This window comes from Priapulus caudatus, unplaced genomic scaffold, assembly GCF_000485595.1.
Source record: "Priapulus caudatus unplaced genomic scaffold, Priapulus_caudatus-5.0.1 Scaffold174, whole genome shotgun sequence".
In the NCBI taxonomy this organism is placed as follows: Eukaryota; Metazoa; Priapulida; class Priapulimorpha; order Priapulimorphida; family Priapulidae; genus Priapulus; species Priapulus caudatus.
In genome coordinates, this window is record NW_014577235.1 from 63460 (window position 1) to 81345 (window position 17886).

At 39.9% G+C, this 17886-nt stretch overlaps 1 protein-coding gene across 2 annotated transcripts; it reads right to left on the reverse strand.

The window, feature by feature from the left end:
- Positions 1-624: 624 nt before the first annotated feature.
- On the reverse strand, positions 625-15734 carry LOC106806690 (transcriptional enhancer factor TEF-1-like). 2 transcript variants are annotated; one of them, XM_014808702.1, is made up of 12 exons: positions 15602-15734; positions 14490-14690; positions 11645-11772; positions 10484-10660; positions 10023-10063; positions 8953-9088; positions 8609-8671; positions 8314-8421; positions 7656-7714; positions 7139-7220; positions 6830-6982; positions 625-3054 (listed from the first exon to the last, which is right to left on the reverse strand). In XM_014808702.1, the coding sequence occupies exons 2-12, from the start codon at positions 14686-14688 to the stop codon at positions 2941-2943; spliced, it is 1260 nt and encodes a 419-aa protein (XP_014664188.1). In that variant the 5' UTR covers positions 14689-14690; positions 15602-15734; the 3' UTR covers positions 625-2940. The 2 variants fall into 2 exon arrangements, with proteins under 2 accessions (XP_014664188.1, XP_014664187.1); XM_014808701.1 differs by having other exon boundaries at positions 10484-10672.
- Positions 15735-17886: the final 2152 nt, after the last annotated feature.

The following is a 17886-nucleotide window of genomic DNA, read 5'->3' on the forward strand; positions in this document are numbered from 1 at the left end:
TCATTCATCCAGCCACTCCTTGTAGCGCAACCGACGGAACCAGCTGGAGCGCCCCTGATGAAGTGATTCAACTGGGTGGTTGAATGCAGTGGCTCTGGCAAAAGATGTTGCCTCTGGACATCTAATAGCAAGCTTATTTCTTGCCTTGAATCCTGCCCACAAGTCTTCCCGCTTTTTGGTTCGTCTCCCAGTTATCTGCAATTTCTATCTTGTTTCTTACAGCAAATTCGTATGCCAGCTCAACATTTCTTGGGTGACAGGCCATGGAACATGTTTGCGAGCAGTTTCACATGGTCTGCCAAGTCTTCTTCCATTGCAAGCGGAATCTCGTTTTTATGACTAAAAAAATCGTCTAGAAGTCTTTACACATTCTTTTAATACTATAAAGCTGGAGAACCAACTGGAATGAAAGTGAGCTTTGGTGAATACAAACACCTTTGGTGAAACATTGTACGAGGTCAATATATTTATATTTTAAAGTAAAAATTTCGTTTTTAAGTCTGCTTATAGTTGATATAAATTTAACATAAAAATAATAAGAAACAAATTTTATGCTTGTAAAGTTTTTACAGCAGACGGCTTGCTCTGTGATATAAGTCTAAATTGTAAACGTAAGGCACAAAATATAGTTCACGTAATTGAATACAGTACAACACTTTATTACGAAATGGTGTAGCAGCTGACTGTAATTATGTAGATCAGACAGTGATTGCCAGCATCGTATATAAAGCACGTCTCCACGTGCGCGCAGTACATACGTGTAAATACGTGTACATATATATATACGCAGACAGGACTGCGTCCTAAATTGATTGCAACACACACACATGTACATAAACCACGTAACAAAAAAAGTACAACACTAATATTAAACAGAACATTGAAAGCTGATGAAAATCTAAACACCGTTTCCCGTGAATAAATAAAAACAACCACAGCATTAGAATTTTATAACCTGGACTGAGCATCCAAGAGCAAAGTCTGAACCCATACAGTACAGACAGACTGGTCAAGGACTGACCGTGATATAAAAAGCTGCCATTTCCAATCACAACCGCTGCACCAGAGAAAATACACGAAGGACATAAATGTGTAAACGTTCTAAACCGTCTCTGTGTAACACACCTGCAAGTTCATCCTGCAAAAGAAACGTATAAACGTTTAAAGGGGAAAACCTTTCAGAAATAAATACGGCTACCAGGAATTCTAATACGCACAACCAATATATATGCATCATGTTGACTGCCACTAGAACAGCAGCCAAGCCAATGGCTGTGGCCTTGTGAAAAAATTACCAATGTGCTGCTTACATGTAATGATTGGCCTCTTAATAAGTCTCTTGATCCTATTAATGAAATCACTATAGAACCAAGACATGAGCATGTAAAATCAATCTAGCATCTATTCGACCGTACACCTCAACCATAAAAACAGAACTGACAAACGGTACACCGTATGCTGGTATTTCTTAATTGCCAACCACTACTGCCACAATCAGCAACAGACTACTACTGAAAATACTGCAGTGCAGTAACTAAATTGCATTAGAGCACCGTCAATGAGTAATTAACGTCAACACATGCTTGTGTGACCAGAAAACGAACAAGCAGACATACACGGTGGGTTTGAGCTCTGGTTGCAGCTAAGAGCTTGGGCAGCGTTCAACAGAACTCGACCGATTCCCTATGTCCCTCATCTAATAAAGCCTAGCGAATTCGTTCGAGATTTTCCGAACGCACGTGTGGGCACAACTTAGTAGTGTAACGTGGTGTCCCCTAATTTTGAGCCAGCTAGTACTAACTAGCAGAACTAGAACTACAGAACTCTGGTAGTTTGTGGTGGGCGTGTGATGATGATTGGACTGAGTGTTGTAGCTCATCTCAGAGTTAACGATCGCGCTAAATAGTAGTGTCATGATCTAAGCAAAGAAATTTGTGTACGAGTCAGTACACATCCATAATAAACTCTACTGTTCTGTTACCATTATATATTATAATACAAGTACTATATATATATATATATTTGGAATCAAACATTTACTATTTTACGTTACGATTAGTGAATTAGTTTCTTTCAACGGAACTATACATCAGACTACTATGCAATATGCATCATCTCAACTGCATAAAAGAATATGTATATATACCAGAGAAGAATCCAATTTTATCCTTCATCTGCTCTCTTGCTTTTCCACACATAACACTTTCACTGCCCCATAAAGATTAATATGTATTATATTACAAATAAGTCGAGTACTTTTTCCAAACACAACAACCAGCTCATCTTTCTGGCAAGAATCACAATAGAATATTAAAAGGAGAAAAGGATTTGTACACGATACAAACCTTTAGAGTCAATATCTATGTTTAACAATTTAGTATAAAACTATGTTATCTCATTCCTCTATCGTCCACTACAAAAATATGCATACCTTGATCATTTTCCTGGGTGGCTGTCAGAGGAGATGCTTTGTTGAAAAAATAACCTTGTTGTACAACAAGATGCGTACTCGGCTGTATCCATTACTATGGTTACACACAAAACACAAGGGACAACTGAGATTTAGGACGTTCATACAAAGGGACGGTTTCTTTTTTACTAAGCTGTACCTTTTCACAGCAGTGCTTTGGCTCAAAAATCTACACTAGCCACCACCAATGGCGATTCTACACACGAGTTGCCACCGATAGCCACTGTACATACTAGAGAGTACTGACAGTCAGTCTACAACGCTAATTTCAGTCTGCGATAGCTGTTCCATACTGACATCCAACCATCGGTAAACACCATCCCCTCCCCTAGCGACCTACGATGGAGACCTGATATGAACTGAAGCCTCGCCAGTTATCTACAAACTTTCACCATCATGGCAGTACTGTGCAGCCCACTAAAAAACATACAGGAGGCAGTTGGGTGTTTTCAGTAGACGGGCAGCACTTTCTAGTCCTTGACTAATCTGTAGATATGATGCTGGGCTCCGTGTTCACTCGTTGACACCTCAAACACCAATGCCACACACAGCAGCGTTTCTTGTGTGTCTCTGTTTGTTACAACCTGCAATAGCAGAATCCAAGCTTAACAATGGTGCTAAGATCTGGATGTAATATTACAAAACTGTACACTAGCATCGCATGTAACAATGCCATTGGCAGACGGATTGTATTGTAATGGACGGTAATGGTAAATAATGTTGAAATGAAATAATTGCTAAACTTGACTGCATGAATAGGTTCAAGAATTCCAGGATGCTGTGAATTCCATTGTCTGTCCGTCTTTCTGTCTGCCTATCTGTCCATTCATCCATCCATCAATCCACCCATCTATGATTACAATAACTCATTACATAGGATACACAAGGTATTATGTGAAATTTCATTGACTTTTTTTTCATTCTTATTCGATAGCTAACACTAGTAGGGCTGAGAGGGTCTATGTCCCCCGGGGTACTGCCGTTACCCTGGGTACGGTCCGGTATACCGCAACGTACCCTGGTACTATCTAATATGCCGGACCATACCTCGCCTACTCCACTAACGAGTCTAGGGAGTCGCCTACGCCTACTCCCTAACCCGAACCCGAACCCGAACCCGAACCCTAACCCTAACCCTAACCATATCAGATAGTGACCAGGGTACGTTCCGGTATACCGGACCGTACCCATGGTTCCGGCAGTACCCTGGGGGACATAGACCCTCTCAGCAACACTAGTAGGTGGCACTTCTGTACATGTTTATTTCTCCATATTACAATACATGTGAACATTCAGAGCGTTTTGATTGCCTGAGTACGTGTCACGAGCCATTGCCCTTTAAACACAGATTTACTGATGACATCCGAGACATGATCCAACCAGCCTGTATTCATTATTCCAGAATCTATCATCCTCACTCTTTCCTACAGCTATCAACTACCAGTAATAGTTGAAACTGCTGCGCTGCCAAAAATAGCATTTACACCTCGTTACATACCCCGGGTTTGTTGACACGTAGCTTAGTGACGTCATGCAGTATGCAGCGTCCGCGTGTTTCGCATCAAATTGCGATGGTAACCTCATAATTTCTCACAATTAAAGCAGGTCAATTACATTTTCAATCCGAAAATCCGACTTAAATTTTAGGCAGTTTTTCATATTTTTCGGTAAATACGTTTCTGATGGGCTTCACTTGTGGCAAAAATTTTGCTTTTATACTCTTTGTGGTAATTGAGAAATATCCAAAATACCATTTTTATATAACAAGTGCCGCAAAGCGACAGCGCTCTAGCCGGGTATTCTTCTGATAAACTCACTGGCAACCAAATCAAGTGCGCCCTCCCGCCACCGCGTTCGCGCTCAGAGCATATATCTAGGATACTACTAATACAGATCTAAAATCTATGATAGCTACGCTTTGCTATACCGGTAGTACAGTAATAAAGATACAGCTGTGTAACTTTAATGACTTCGCTATATTAACATGTTATCATGGATATGCGTCGAGCGCGAGCGTAGTGGTGGTGGTGGGGAGAGGAGCGGGTGGAATAGCAAAAAGCAGTTGCCGCGAGATGGCGCGTGCAAGTGTCATCAATAATCAAAGATGGCATCGCCCTTCGTGCGTGATAACCTCACTCCATTGAGTTGCTGAAATCCTTCCGGCTAAAATCCAAGTATATTCAGGCAGGCGAGAATTTCGCTCAGCTGTGAGTTAACACATCTGCATTGCAGGTTGCCAGGCAATAATTATGATTAGAATAAAGCCAGTTCACCCCCATGCATGCGTAATGGGCTGCCCCCGTGTTATTGCCTACCCATGTGAGCATTCAGGGTGCTATTACAGTGTGCTAATACAGGGTGCTACTCAGGGTGCTAATACAGACTGCTTTAGAAAATAATATGATTTAAGGAGCGTAAACCTTGTTCAACAAACATTTGCCTTTGCAATTGAACTGTGCAACTGTAGCCTCACATCCACAATAGCAAAAGCAGTTCAATCCTTTGTTAACAGTCAACAAATTGAGGGTCAAAAGGTTATCAGACACTTACTCTTCGCATGTCAGCGGAAAGTACATTTCATGGTCCTTTCAATAAAGTGATAGAAATGGTAGGTCAGCGCTGAAGCAAAAAAGTTTTGCACTCGGTCCGTTAGACCATGTCCTCAGAAAATGTCTGATATCTGACCTTTCCCCCACTGCCCTTTGACCTGTGACCTCCAATTTCGCACTGGTGATGGGTTTCCTCCCCATCACACTATACATCGAATATTAAGATCGTAGGTCAAGCCGTTGAGATTTGTCCCGCAATTCCGTATTTCCTCCTATACCTTAAGTTAAGGGGGAAATATTCCCCTCTATTGACACATCTCGACCTTTGACCCTTGACCCCCAAATTCGACATCCCGAGTCCTTTTCACGATCCCCCTGACGTCCCAAATATCAAGACCGTACGTCGAGTGGTTAAGATTTGTGCCCAACTGTTGACGGACGGACGGACGCTCGGACGCTCGGACGGACTGACGGACGGACGGACAATCGTGCGATTCTACAAGCTGCATCTTACTTCGTCAGCTGAGCTAAAAATTCAGAATTTGTGTTGTCACATAATTAGGTGCTGGAAATTCATGAATTTTTTTGGCTTGAGCATAGAGATACATCTCATCCATAAATAAAACGTATGATTGATTAGATTCATTGGCCCATAAACGTTTACTCTTCATTAGAGCAATACCCATGCAAAAGCTTGAGTGTATGCTTAACAGAATGTGTGGGGTAAAAATGTTTTCATTCATGAAAATAAAATTGCTATTTCACGTTTCGTTTGTTTTATGAAAATGCTAAGAATGTTCTAATAAAGTGTGAAAAAAATTCAACGTTTTTCCTAGCAAAGCCCGGCCAAGTTATGGCAAGCAGGGGTAGAAATTAACTTTTGAACAAGGGAGTCCAACGGACTCCCTGCCCTCAAAAAGAGGGAGTCCGCAGCAATATGAGGGAGTCTGCAGCCTGAAGTTCAAAACTAAAGATATTAACAATAACGTGTGTGCTTATTTTGAAGATTCATGCGGTTGCACGTCTGCCAAATTGTCTTTGGACATTTGCTGAAAAAATACGGTAATTCCGCGAGGCCATGCTCTGGAACGAACTAGTTAGTATGGCAGAATTTTCAGGGAGTTATACGGACTCCTGCATATGTCAAATCAGAGTCCGACAGTAAATCAGGGAGTATTTGACTCCGGACTCCGCACCTTGGGCAAGTATGTAATATTTTCAAACCAAACCTGAACAATGCCAGATCCCACCGTAGTTACACTATTTCTACATTACAGCTGAATGGATTGTGCAATAAATGTTTGGCCATATAGTCAGCCAACAACATTATTGATAATAGATGGAAGTAAGCGCCCCATAGATACACAGGCACAAAATTAAAGTGAAGACTAATAAAAACATGTATACATATCTATATCTACACAAATATTTCATACTGTGAGAGCAAGAGCAGATTAGCACTACGGGGTGTAGTTCGAATAAGCTGGATTCTAGGATAAATAAACATAACACCATAAGTACAAGCAAAGACTTTAATGAGATACGCATCTATTCTTATTATGGGGATTTCAGCAAAGGATAATTACATCACGTTTACAAGCCATATTTACACTATATTAACATCTATATATATGGCTTTACATATTGAGACACACACGAAGCTGCTGCGGCATCGCTATTTTAGACCAGACTACATGAGCAAATATGGACATCCCCACGTAAACACGTGCGCGCGCACGCAGGCACACAGACACACGCACGCACGCACGCACGCACGCACGCACGCACGCACGCACGCATGCACACATACCTGTAGAACAGTAAAGTTCTCCAGAACGCTGTTCATCATGTACTTTTCTGGAAGTTGCTTTAGTTTGTGCACAAAGTTGATCATGTACTCGCACATTGGCGAGCGATGGATGCGGTAAACGAAGCGTCCGTTCTCAAATCGAGCGTACTCCGTCTGCAATATCACATTGACGTCTCTTTATAGATACGATAACATAAGGCTAAAATAGACACACCCTGTAAAACACTGAAACACACATTATCTCAATACGAAATATCAGCTTAGTTATTTCACTACCTAGGACATACTGGCAGCTAGATTTGCTCTTACCTCCACCTTCTCCACCACCTGCTTGCCGAAGCTGCACACCTTGGTGGAACACGTGATTGTCATGTTCTCACTGCTCTCGTATCTGCAAACAACGTGCCCATGAGATTCACGTGCTATGGTTAGCTTACCGGTACACAATGAATGCACGAATGTAACGGGAATGCATAGAGTTGCCTGGAGGCATTTATTAATATTAAGATCTCACAAAGGACTCGTGCTGCGGGAACAACAGTACTCGTGAATGCTATGTATAGCTGTGTATGGATTCAGAAACGTTTGTAATTTGCAAATACTCTGTGTGAGTGGATGTGTATGGTGATTTTCTCACCATACTGATTACAGTGTATTGGGTGTTTCAAGCATGCTATCACTGCATTTAAACATTTCACTTTTACTAACTGCCTTCACATACTGTGCAAATCATCTGATAATGAACAAAAATGCAAGAGTTTCACTATGTCACACGTCTATGTGTTTCATGTGAGAGCGTGGCAGGCACTGTAGGTCATACACGTACATGCTCGTGACACCATAGAATGCTCCGGCTTCATCCTGAATGTTTGTGTTGAGGTCCGCCTGAATAACAGATAATTACAAAAACTATTACACTGTTGGACAACAGGGAGTCTTTCATTACACCGGAGCAAGTACTAGAAATGCACTTTCCTCCGCAATAGGTATTTTCCCACAATCTGGCTCTGGTGTAATCAGTTTAAGTCAAAAGTTACAGGTGTTGAGCAAATGCAGGTCCATAATCCTTTTTCTGACACCGTTGGTACAGATGTGCCTTCGTTGTATATCAAGATAATATCTTAGCAGGGTCTGTGGCAGCACCCATGAGCAAGCACATTAATATATATGCATCAAACATAATTATTAACACATTGAGTGAGATAACTAAAGACTATAAATAGTAGTATTAGTTTAATTGTACAGCAATAATTTTATAATTGAAATAGCCGGATAAATATAGACCATAAATACTCTATTACAGTGATGGCAATGTGACATATGGCAGCGTTATTACACGTTCGATGCCACGTTCATGTATAAGAGTGACACTCCACTAAAAAACAGATTTTGTTCAGCTTTTGTAATTATGGAATTGCAGATAATGGTTTATGGACCTGTACTGCTACAAAAAAACGTATGCAGAAGTTATCGCAGCAACTTACCCAAAATTTGACAAGGAAGAATGCATACTGGGGTCCTTTTTCATACAAATCCCGCAAGCCTCCTTTTTTCTCTGGAAACTTGTCATATATCTGCCTGATATCCACTGCCTGTATAAATATAGCGATTGGGGGGAATTCTCATTGTGAAATGCAAATAATTCTAAAGCTGTAATTCAACATGTAAGTTAAATAGGCAAAAGAATGTATTTACTAACTCTGTGTGTGTCTACTGTATATTCACCATTTATAATATTAGATTAGCACTATTAGTTAATAAAAGTTTGTCGTAGCCTACCTCCGGTGGTTCCGAGAAATCTGAACTAGGCCCACCAAGATGTACAAATAAATGTTTGTTATACTGAAACAAAAAAAAGTTGTCGATTACAATGCTTATATTTAATGCAGTGAACAGAAAACATTACGACATTTTAACGTAACAAAACAAATGATCACCAAAGATAACTTTGATAAAAAATAATTTAATTAAATAAAATTAAACTCCGCTTTTAAATAGAATTGCTCCATTTGATGCACGTGTAGTTTAATCAGCTTTCTGATACGCCGCTACACAATCAGTATTTATACAACATTAATGTATCACCAAGCCATTTGTGACCACGAGGCTTGTGCATTGCTTACTGAGTCAGAGTCGTGTTGTTGATCCATGAAGGCAGAGAATTCTACCAGCCGGATTTTCTCTGTACCGATGCAGCAACCCTCCCAAGGTATAGAGGGTGCCCCTTGGGAGTAAGGCTGAGTGATAAAAGGCTTGATGCTACAATGATAACACGAGCCAATTATTAGCATTTCGTAACATTGCCATTCTCAAGAAATTCACTATTTATGACAAACCAACTAACTGTAAAAGTATGTTGTCTGCAAATACTTTTATTCCACACTGGTTACATTACAACACTTGTATATGATTGCACAATCACCAAGCCACCAGATAATACCGCAGGGGTCGAAATAAGCGATGGTCCGATGGTCCGGGGCCATCAAATAATCAGAAGGACCATCAGATTTTCAAAGTCAATGGTCCGACGGACCATTGAATATTTTGGTCCCATTTTACGGTAATTTTCTTTCAAGTTTCCACGTGCAATATTCCAAGGATAGTGAGGATTATGTTGAAAAGGAAGATGAACAAATATTAGATAAGATGGACATGATGGAGTGTGCCAAGAAGGCTTATAATCGCTTGAATTAACTGCTTGACTAAAGGAATGTTAACTGTATTAAATGAATGAATGTGCTTCTAAGAAATATTTGAGACATACTATATTCCGGTGTTATGGGTTCAACTAAATTCTACGGAAACAACTGTATTAACCAATATACTCTTAAAGTGAATAAACAATTACTGTATCGTTTAATACATTCATTGTAGGTGAATAATTAAACCATTTTATCACCATGTAAAATCTATTTCTTACGCTTGCACGCCGCATTACTATTAGAGAACAATTTGAAACTTAGGAGGACCATCTAAAATTTAGGAGGACCATCTAAATTTCAAACTATATGGTCCTGTGGACCACCTCTTTTTTCTCCTTATTTCTACCCCTGATACCGGCAAAACTGGGACGGGTTTATTCACAGTGTTATTGTATATTCCTAATGCATTTCAGAATCCAAAAGTGCTAGGGTCAATAGACCATGACAACTTTTTATTAGGTATTCATGTTACTAATAAGATATATACTTACTTTTCAGCTCCTCTTCTTTCTGAGTAGCCTTGTTGTAACATCTAAAAGCAACAACAATTTTACTAGGGCATGTTAGAGACTATTTAGGTCTTTAAAAAGTTAGAATTGTTAAATGAGTAAAATTTACCACTCAGCATGATAAAGTGAACCCCTGATTACAGTGGGCTATCCTACCATAATCACATCCATATATGTGCACATACTACTAGGTCAATATAGTATAATTGAATTACTATGCTTAGTTCTACAAACACGAATACAATAAAATATGATATGACTACAGTCAAACTTGGGTTAGAACACATGCTTTCTGTAAAGAATTTCTGTTGGATGTCAGTTCTAAAGTGGAACTACCTCTATAGATCAGACACCTGTTTATATAGGAATATTTTTTGGTTGCCCTTTGAGTGATCTTTATACACAGATTTGACTGTATTTATTTAAATATTAGTTCTTCGTACATGTACTGGTTGTGAGTTGGGGAACTGCTGGCGGGTGTTGCCACCAGACCCATACAGTCCCATCACCCCTGCAGAAGCACCGCCGACATTCTTGTTGTGTATCGCTGTTGCCGAAACGATCTGAGCCGACGACATACTGGCTAACGACTGGAGTGCCCTCTCCTTTGCACTGTGATCCTGCATACAATCCAATAATTATTTTTTAATGAGATAATAGTTCACTGTTGCTGCATCACCAGTCCCCAAAAGTATAATTTTATGGAGCATCTGTTATTTAATACTACTTATATCAGGAGTAGATAATAGGGAAGGAGTGTGACTTCAATAAACAAGGGAAATTCGTCATTTACTAGCCTTATAATACCTACGATTTACTACGCGTAACTCATCCAACTTGAGCTCAAATCGTACACAGTACATTCGCCTAGCATCGTGCGAAATCGTTTCCTCATATACACCCGCAATCCGTAGATACAGACGAAAACGTACGACACGATTATCCATTCTTTGGCCAGCAAAATCGATGAGTTCAGAGAGCCATTTGAAACAAAAGGCAGCTACTAACACTCGGCGATGCGGTGTGGCTCGCTGGGAGATTGCTGCTGATTGTGGTGGGCGTGCGTGCGTGGTACATACAGGTGCATACAGCTGTATGCCGGTATGACGGTATGCCGGTATGTAGCTGTATGCCGGGTCAAAGGTTATCTCGCCGAGTGTTGCGTTGATGTCCAATCTCCCAGCGAGTCACACCGCATCGCTGAGCGTTAGTAGCTGCCTTTTGTTTCAAATGGCTCTCTGAACGCATCGATTTTGCTGGCCAAAGAATGGATAATCGTGTCGTACGTTTTAGTCTGTATCTACGGATTGCGGGTGTATACGAGGAAACGATTTCGCACGATGCTAGGCGAATGTACTGTGTACGATTTGAGCTCAAGTTGGTTGCGTTACGCGTAGTAAATCGTAGGTATTTTAAGGCTAGTAAATGACGAATTTCCCTTGTTTATTGATGTCACACTCCTTCCTTATCATCTACTCCTGACTTATATATATATATAGGTAGTTATTATTCAAAGGAAAAGAACAGAACAACATTTAACCTGTAATTTCACCCACATATTATCTTTTTAAAACCATTTACAAGACCAAATAACATCAGCTCACTTTTATTTTTGACTGAAGCTCTCTAGATTTCTTTCTTGCCAAAACCTGGATATGACTGGACACTTGCTTTCGGGTACGGGTCTTTCCTGTACGTAACTTGATGTAGCGAGCTATCAACTCATTACGACCTGTTAATCAACGACAAAGCAAGAACACAAAGCTTTGAGTGCATTGCAGTAGATGTATGTATACGACCACACTTAGAATCTGGCTTTTCCACAGCCGAAGCCAACCAGATTCAGCTACGAAGGAATGAGTGGCAAATTAGCTGGCTACAAACCAACACAAAAATGTGAGCTATGCTAAGAATGCAACATCATCAGGCACACTGTTGCTTCATAGCTTCCATTACAAAATCAATACTTCCTATTGTCACTGGAGACATTAGGAATAATTACTTTCCTTTGAAAAGCTGTATGGGGCATGCACGATAAACCTCATGGATAACATTAACTTCTCTCCAAGTGAAAAACATTAATGTCATCTGAGCCTTGCCTGCCTAATACTATGCGAGTTCTAACTCAACAGTGTCCATTCCCGGCTGGATGCATGGTATTCGATTAGGCTCATTTGGTTAAATCATTGAACTATAGGTGCAAAATTAGCACCCGCAAAGGAGAGAATATTCTGCCTGGGCAAATTCGGGGGAATATTCTGCCTGGGCTTCAAGCTAAAACTATATGTATGGCTGGTCACTTCGGTGTGTGTATTGTGGATAAGAGGACATTACTTGCAACTGGCATCACTTCATCACGAAGTGGTGCCACCTATACCTCCTTATCACATACTACATAGTGGTATCACCTACGTTTCATTATCACATAACTGCATAAAAAGATGAACAGGTTCAGCTATCGGTAAGACATGGGTAATTGGCTGGTTACATAACCATCATAAAAATGTGAACAATTCTGAGAATCGCATGTCATCATGCAGACTGTTTCACAATGGGTTCACTGTTGTCTGTAGCACATCCATACTATATATAAGCAGGGATAGAAATTAACTTTATTACAATGGAGTCTAACGAACTCCCTGCCCTCAAAAAGGGGAGTCCGCAGTCTTAAGTTCAAAATTAAAGATATTAAAGGGATCGTTTACTCTAGGTTCTAGGGTTATTTTCAGTTAATTTAGGTTAAAATTACGCTATATAAAAAGTTTCATGGTTCAATCACCATTAGAAATATTGTGAAAAAATGTTTTAAAACTAACGACTAGTTTTATTACAACGACAGTGGCGTCACTCAAAGCGCACGATCTGATAAGTTGCGCAAAACCACTTTTCAGCCAAGGGCTACAGACCGAGGGTGTTTCTTATTTATTAATTTAAAAGCAAAAGGATTGTAATATCTTATAAACGACATATAGTTTCGATTATAAATTAATATGGATAAATTTGCCCTAAAATGAATATCGTTCGGTTAAATAACATTTAGGTATAAATATAATTGCACTTTTGTAATGAGCCCTCGGTCTATAACGTTCAAAATAAATTGTCAAATACGCAACTTTTTCGGGGTGGCAGCACGGTCGCGGGTGTCATGGCGCCGTTCAAATTTCGTAGCGTTGATGTGTAATTAATTATAACTATTAAATTAGGTATCTGGTAACAAATACGTGTGGGTATAGACAATTTGTTATACAGTAAGTACAGTTGTATGCAGTAAAATCCTAGAATCTACTATCCCTTTAAAACAATAACGCATACGTGCTTATTTTGAAGAAACATGCGGTTGCACGTCTGCCAAATTTTCTTGGGATATTTGCTGAAAAAAATACGGTAATTCCACGAGGCCGTGCTATGGAACTAACTAGTTAGTATATAGCAGAATTTTCAGGGAGTCCCACGGACTCCTGGTTATGTCAAATCAGGGAGTACGACAGTAAATCAGGGAGTATTTGACTCTGGACTTGGTTAATTTCGCACCCTGTATAAGTGAGATGTCTACAAGGAACGTGCATACGTGCACTCGCATGTACACATGGCTCACATGCTGGCTTACAGAACTCCTCCCAAAGCATGTCGTGCCTTGTAAAATTTAATTTACTAACTGATTGGGTGTGAAAATTATACATTTCCATATAGTGTGCAGTGTTTCCCCTAGCCAAAAAGGTCTGCAACTGCAAGGTGGTAAATGTTTTTTCTGATGTGTTTGCGTGTTTCGAGGTCCTAGCAAAGCGAGCAGTGCGGGTGCTGGCCAAACTAGGGGGGACCGGGGCATGCTACCCCCCAAGAATTTTTTTTTTAAATGATGTAAATTGGTGCATTCTAAGCTATTCTGAACACATTGTATGAGACTCTTGAATCTCTTTTTCAAGTTGTCAAAAGTTTTGTCAGCGAGGTGGTGTTTTGGACAAATTTCTGTGTGGCAGCTCAGAATTTGAGCGAGGCGGCCTGCCTCACTCTTATGAAAATGCAGGGGAAACACTGGTATGTACAAACATAATACATTTACATGTACTGAGCAGCTGCAAACATACACTTACATGTACTAAGTCGGTGATAAAATTCTACATTTACAAGTATTGAATAGGGTGGAATATTATACATTTATACGTAATCAGTAGGTGCCAATATTATACTGTTACATGTAGATTTAAACATTGTACATTTGTGGAGAGTACATAAATTATTTATAACATGGGACAGAATTCTATCGAAGGTGTAACATATACAGAGAATAATGAAATGGCATTGCACAGTATGTGTAGTTCATATGATAAAATTATACCACATATACAATAAGTAATGGAATTATAATATAGTACATCTAGTGAAGTTTTGTTTATTTGTGGATGTGACTGAAACATCTGAATAGCAGATCTTGTCACAGACAGTACATACCATACATCTTGCCCTCATCAGATAGGATGATTTTACGTCGCCCACAGGGAGGGTATATGGCCAATGCCTCATGGAAACTCTGCTCAATATCAGGTGACCAGATACCTTCCGCCTCACTGATGTCCCCCTTGCCATCACCTTCCGCCTTTACACACCCCTCATCATCATCTTCCATTGTGTCATCGCCTGCCCAGGACATGTCTGAAACAAATTTATAACTCTCACTCTAAACGCAATCAGTGTAACAGACATGGCACATGCATGTTTACATGCTATACAAGCACATTGTATGCGCATCTGCGGGAAATACCTGGACCTCGGGTGATACTCCATTAGGAGTGTTCCCAACTATGTCATTAATGGTCATAATAACATATATATATATATATATATGGTCATATATTAGTTTGTGGTTTAATGTCATTTAAGTTAGGGTTAGGGTTAGGGTTAGGATTAGGATTATCAATCATTAATCATTAATCGTTAATAGTAAAGTTGGGAACACTCCTAATGGAGCGTTAGCCTGGACCTCTGCGGGATGATATAACCAAATTTTACTAAATCGCCCAGGAGTAATGCTATTACTAAATTGTGTATTATTCTAGCATGAATGTTTAGTGATCACAGCCTATAGCTATACACAACCATGTTTGCCTTTCTTCACCTACTGTTAAATGTACAGTAGGTTGAGTAGCAGTAGAGCAGCCTGAGCTCACAAAACAGAGCAGCTGCACATGCTATCTGATACTGCTGATAGTGATGGTAATGGATTTAGTGAAGTGAGGGAATATATTTATTTAGATTTCATCACTAAGAGGGAAAAACATTTTATAAATTACAATAAACTCAAGAAATTATTCACGAATGCAATAGCCAATATGTCATGGTTCTCATGCATTGGAAATGCAGGTATCTGTGAAACACGCGAGTCGTCCGAAAACGCCGTTACGCGTTGACAAACGGCAAACGAAAAACGAAGGGGGGACCGACTAACACTGAATAACAAAGCCGTTGTATTTTAGGTGCGCGAGTCATGCACAAGCTCAGCAACTCGACAAAATCTAGCGTTATACCACACATGAGTACGAAATCTACAATCTAAACCTACTCACCAATAATGTAACGATACACGAAGTGTGAACAGCAAGGTGAGAAACAATATTTAACACCTGAAAACCACGAAAGAATGCCAAGAATGAACGAAATATGTCGGGAACGTAGTTACGCATCCGGGTGCGCGCAGGCATGTACCATTACATGGATAGGGGTGGAGGTAGGAGTAAACTTGAAATCAGAGAAGTCTAAGCGAAACGATGATGAACATAATTTATTTATACTTGCTTTTACTCACTGATCTTACACAATTTTAATTGAAAAGAACTAAATATGTGTAATTATAGAAATCATAACAAATTATAACATAGGTCTAAATACTTATGCAGTAATATATCTGACATCAGAACCATTTATTCACAAAAGTTACATATTGATTTATATTTACATTTCACAAGAAAACACAGTGGAAGTTTGTCCAAAGGTTGTCTAACAAATGCTAACACGTCATTACATTATTTTAAAATAGAAGAAGATTTAATCACGAACCTATGCAAGTTGACCCAAATCAAGTGAATTGCAATGGAATAATTTGGATGGGAATCGTTAAACTATATTTTGTAATTATATACCGTATATGTTATGTATACATATATATGTATATATATATATATATATACATATATATATATATATTGCATAATTAACCACAGAATTTTGCACTGGATATAAAGAAGTAACACTAAATGGTGCTATATAGTCAAAGACCCTATACAAACAAGGCAACTATGACACCATGCAAATCTAAAGTACTGTCTTGTATTCCATTTTCATGATGATATAGTGAAAATTATAATTATGTTTGCATATGTAGCAGCGGATCGATGGCAAATTTAATGAAAATTTGTGTTTAATTTTAAGTGTTTAATCGTCCTGCATATCACTTACCATCATCACTCTGAACAAAATGACAAAACACGAAATTCCACAACAACTTCTCTATGCTTCAGCAACGACTTTACCAGTTTAGGTGAAGCACTTGCATTTCTACACACCAATGTTACTGAACATTAGGGCAATATAGTAGCATCTCAGCATTGTACATGTTACAAAATCATCTGTAAACCCCTTTGCTTCACATTTTAGACACGACTACTGGAGCTGAGAGGGTCTATGTCCACCAGGGTACTACCGGAACGTACCCTGGGTACGGTCCGGTATACCGGAACGTACCCTGGTACTATCTAATATGTCGGACCGTACCTCGCTTACTCCACTAACGAGTCTAGGAAGTCGCCTATGCCTACGCCTACTCCCTAACCCTAACCATATCAGATAGTTACCTCAGGTACATATATGTCGCCTATGCCTACGCCTACTCCCTAACCCTAACCATATCAGATAGTTACCACTACCAGGGTACGTTCCGGTATACCGGACCGTACCCAGGGAACCCTCCGATAGTACCCTGGGGGACATAGACCCTATGAGCACTACGGGAAGTACATTAAAGAGTCACCACATGTCGTACACATTCTGCAACATTCATACCACTCGAAATATATGATAAAGGATAGGGTATGCAAACATTGCTGTGCCTGTAAAATAAAGCCAGCCAAACGTGGATATGCCATCTGGTGAGGTCCCTATGCACTTCCAATAATGTAGAGTAGGCAAACCGCCAGCAGCTATAGGGATGATAACCAGATTATTAGTGTAAGTATAATCCCCTGTCAACTGTCCCGTATCTGTAATGCATTTTTATTTTTAAAGTCAAAAGTCAAAGTTAAATATAATATAAATTCCGATACTTATGTATACCAATAGCATGTTACCACCACTAATGTTACCACAGAGAAACTACATGCATAGCTTCTTTATGAAATGACATACACAGATGTCGATTTTCACTGGTGAATTACAAAACAACTGGTTAAAGCAAGATCAAGTGGGATCATCATCATCATCATCCAATTTACCGTACACGTTACACACAGTGCAGCCAACCTGCTGTGCTGCTCACCCATGGTGCAGCCAACTTGTTGCATTACTCACACATTGTGCAGCCAAGCTGATGTGTTACTCACACATGGTGCAGCCAACCTGCTGTGCTGCTCACCCATGGTGCAGCCAACTTGTTGCGTTACTCACACATGGTGCAGCCAAGCTGATGTGTTGCTTACACATGGTGCAGCCAACCTGCTGTTACTCACACATGGTGCAGCCAACCTGCTGTGTTGCTCACACATGGTGCAGCCAACCTGCTGTGTTGCTCACACATGGTGCAGCCAACCTGCTGTGCTGCTCACACATGGTGCATCCAACTTGTTGCATTACTCACACC

Coding starts and splice junctions, on each gene's coding strand:
- LOC106806690 (XM_014808701.1), bottom strand. CDS start 14,688: ATGTCCTGGGCAGGCGATGACACAATGGAAGATGATGATGAGGGGTGT. Junction 11,773..14,489: donor TGATGAGGGCAAGATGTATG/GTATGTACTGTC, acceptor GTTGATTAACAG/GTCGTAATGAGTTGATAGCT. Junction 9,089..10,022: donor GAAAGAAGAGGAGCTGAAAA/GTAAGTATATAT, acceptor TTATCATTGTAG/CATCAAGCCTTTTATCACTC.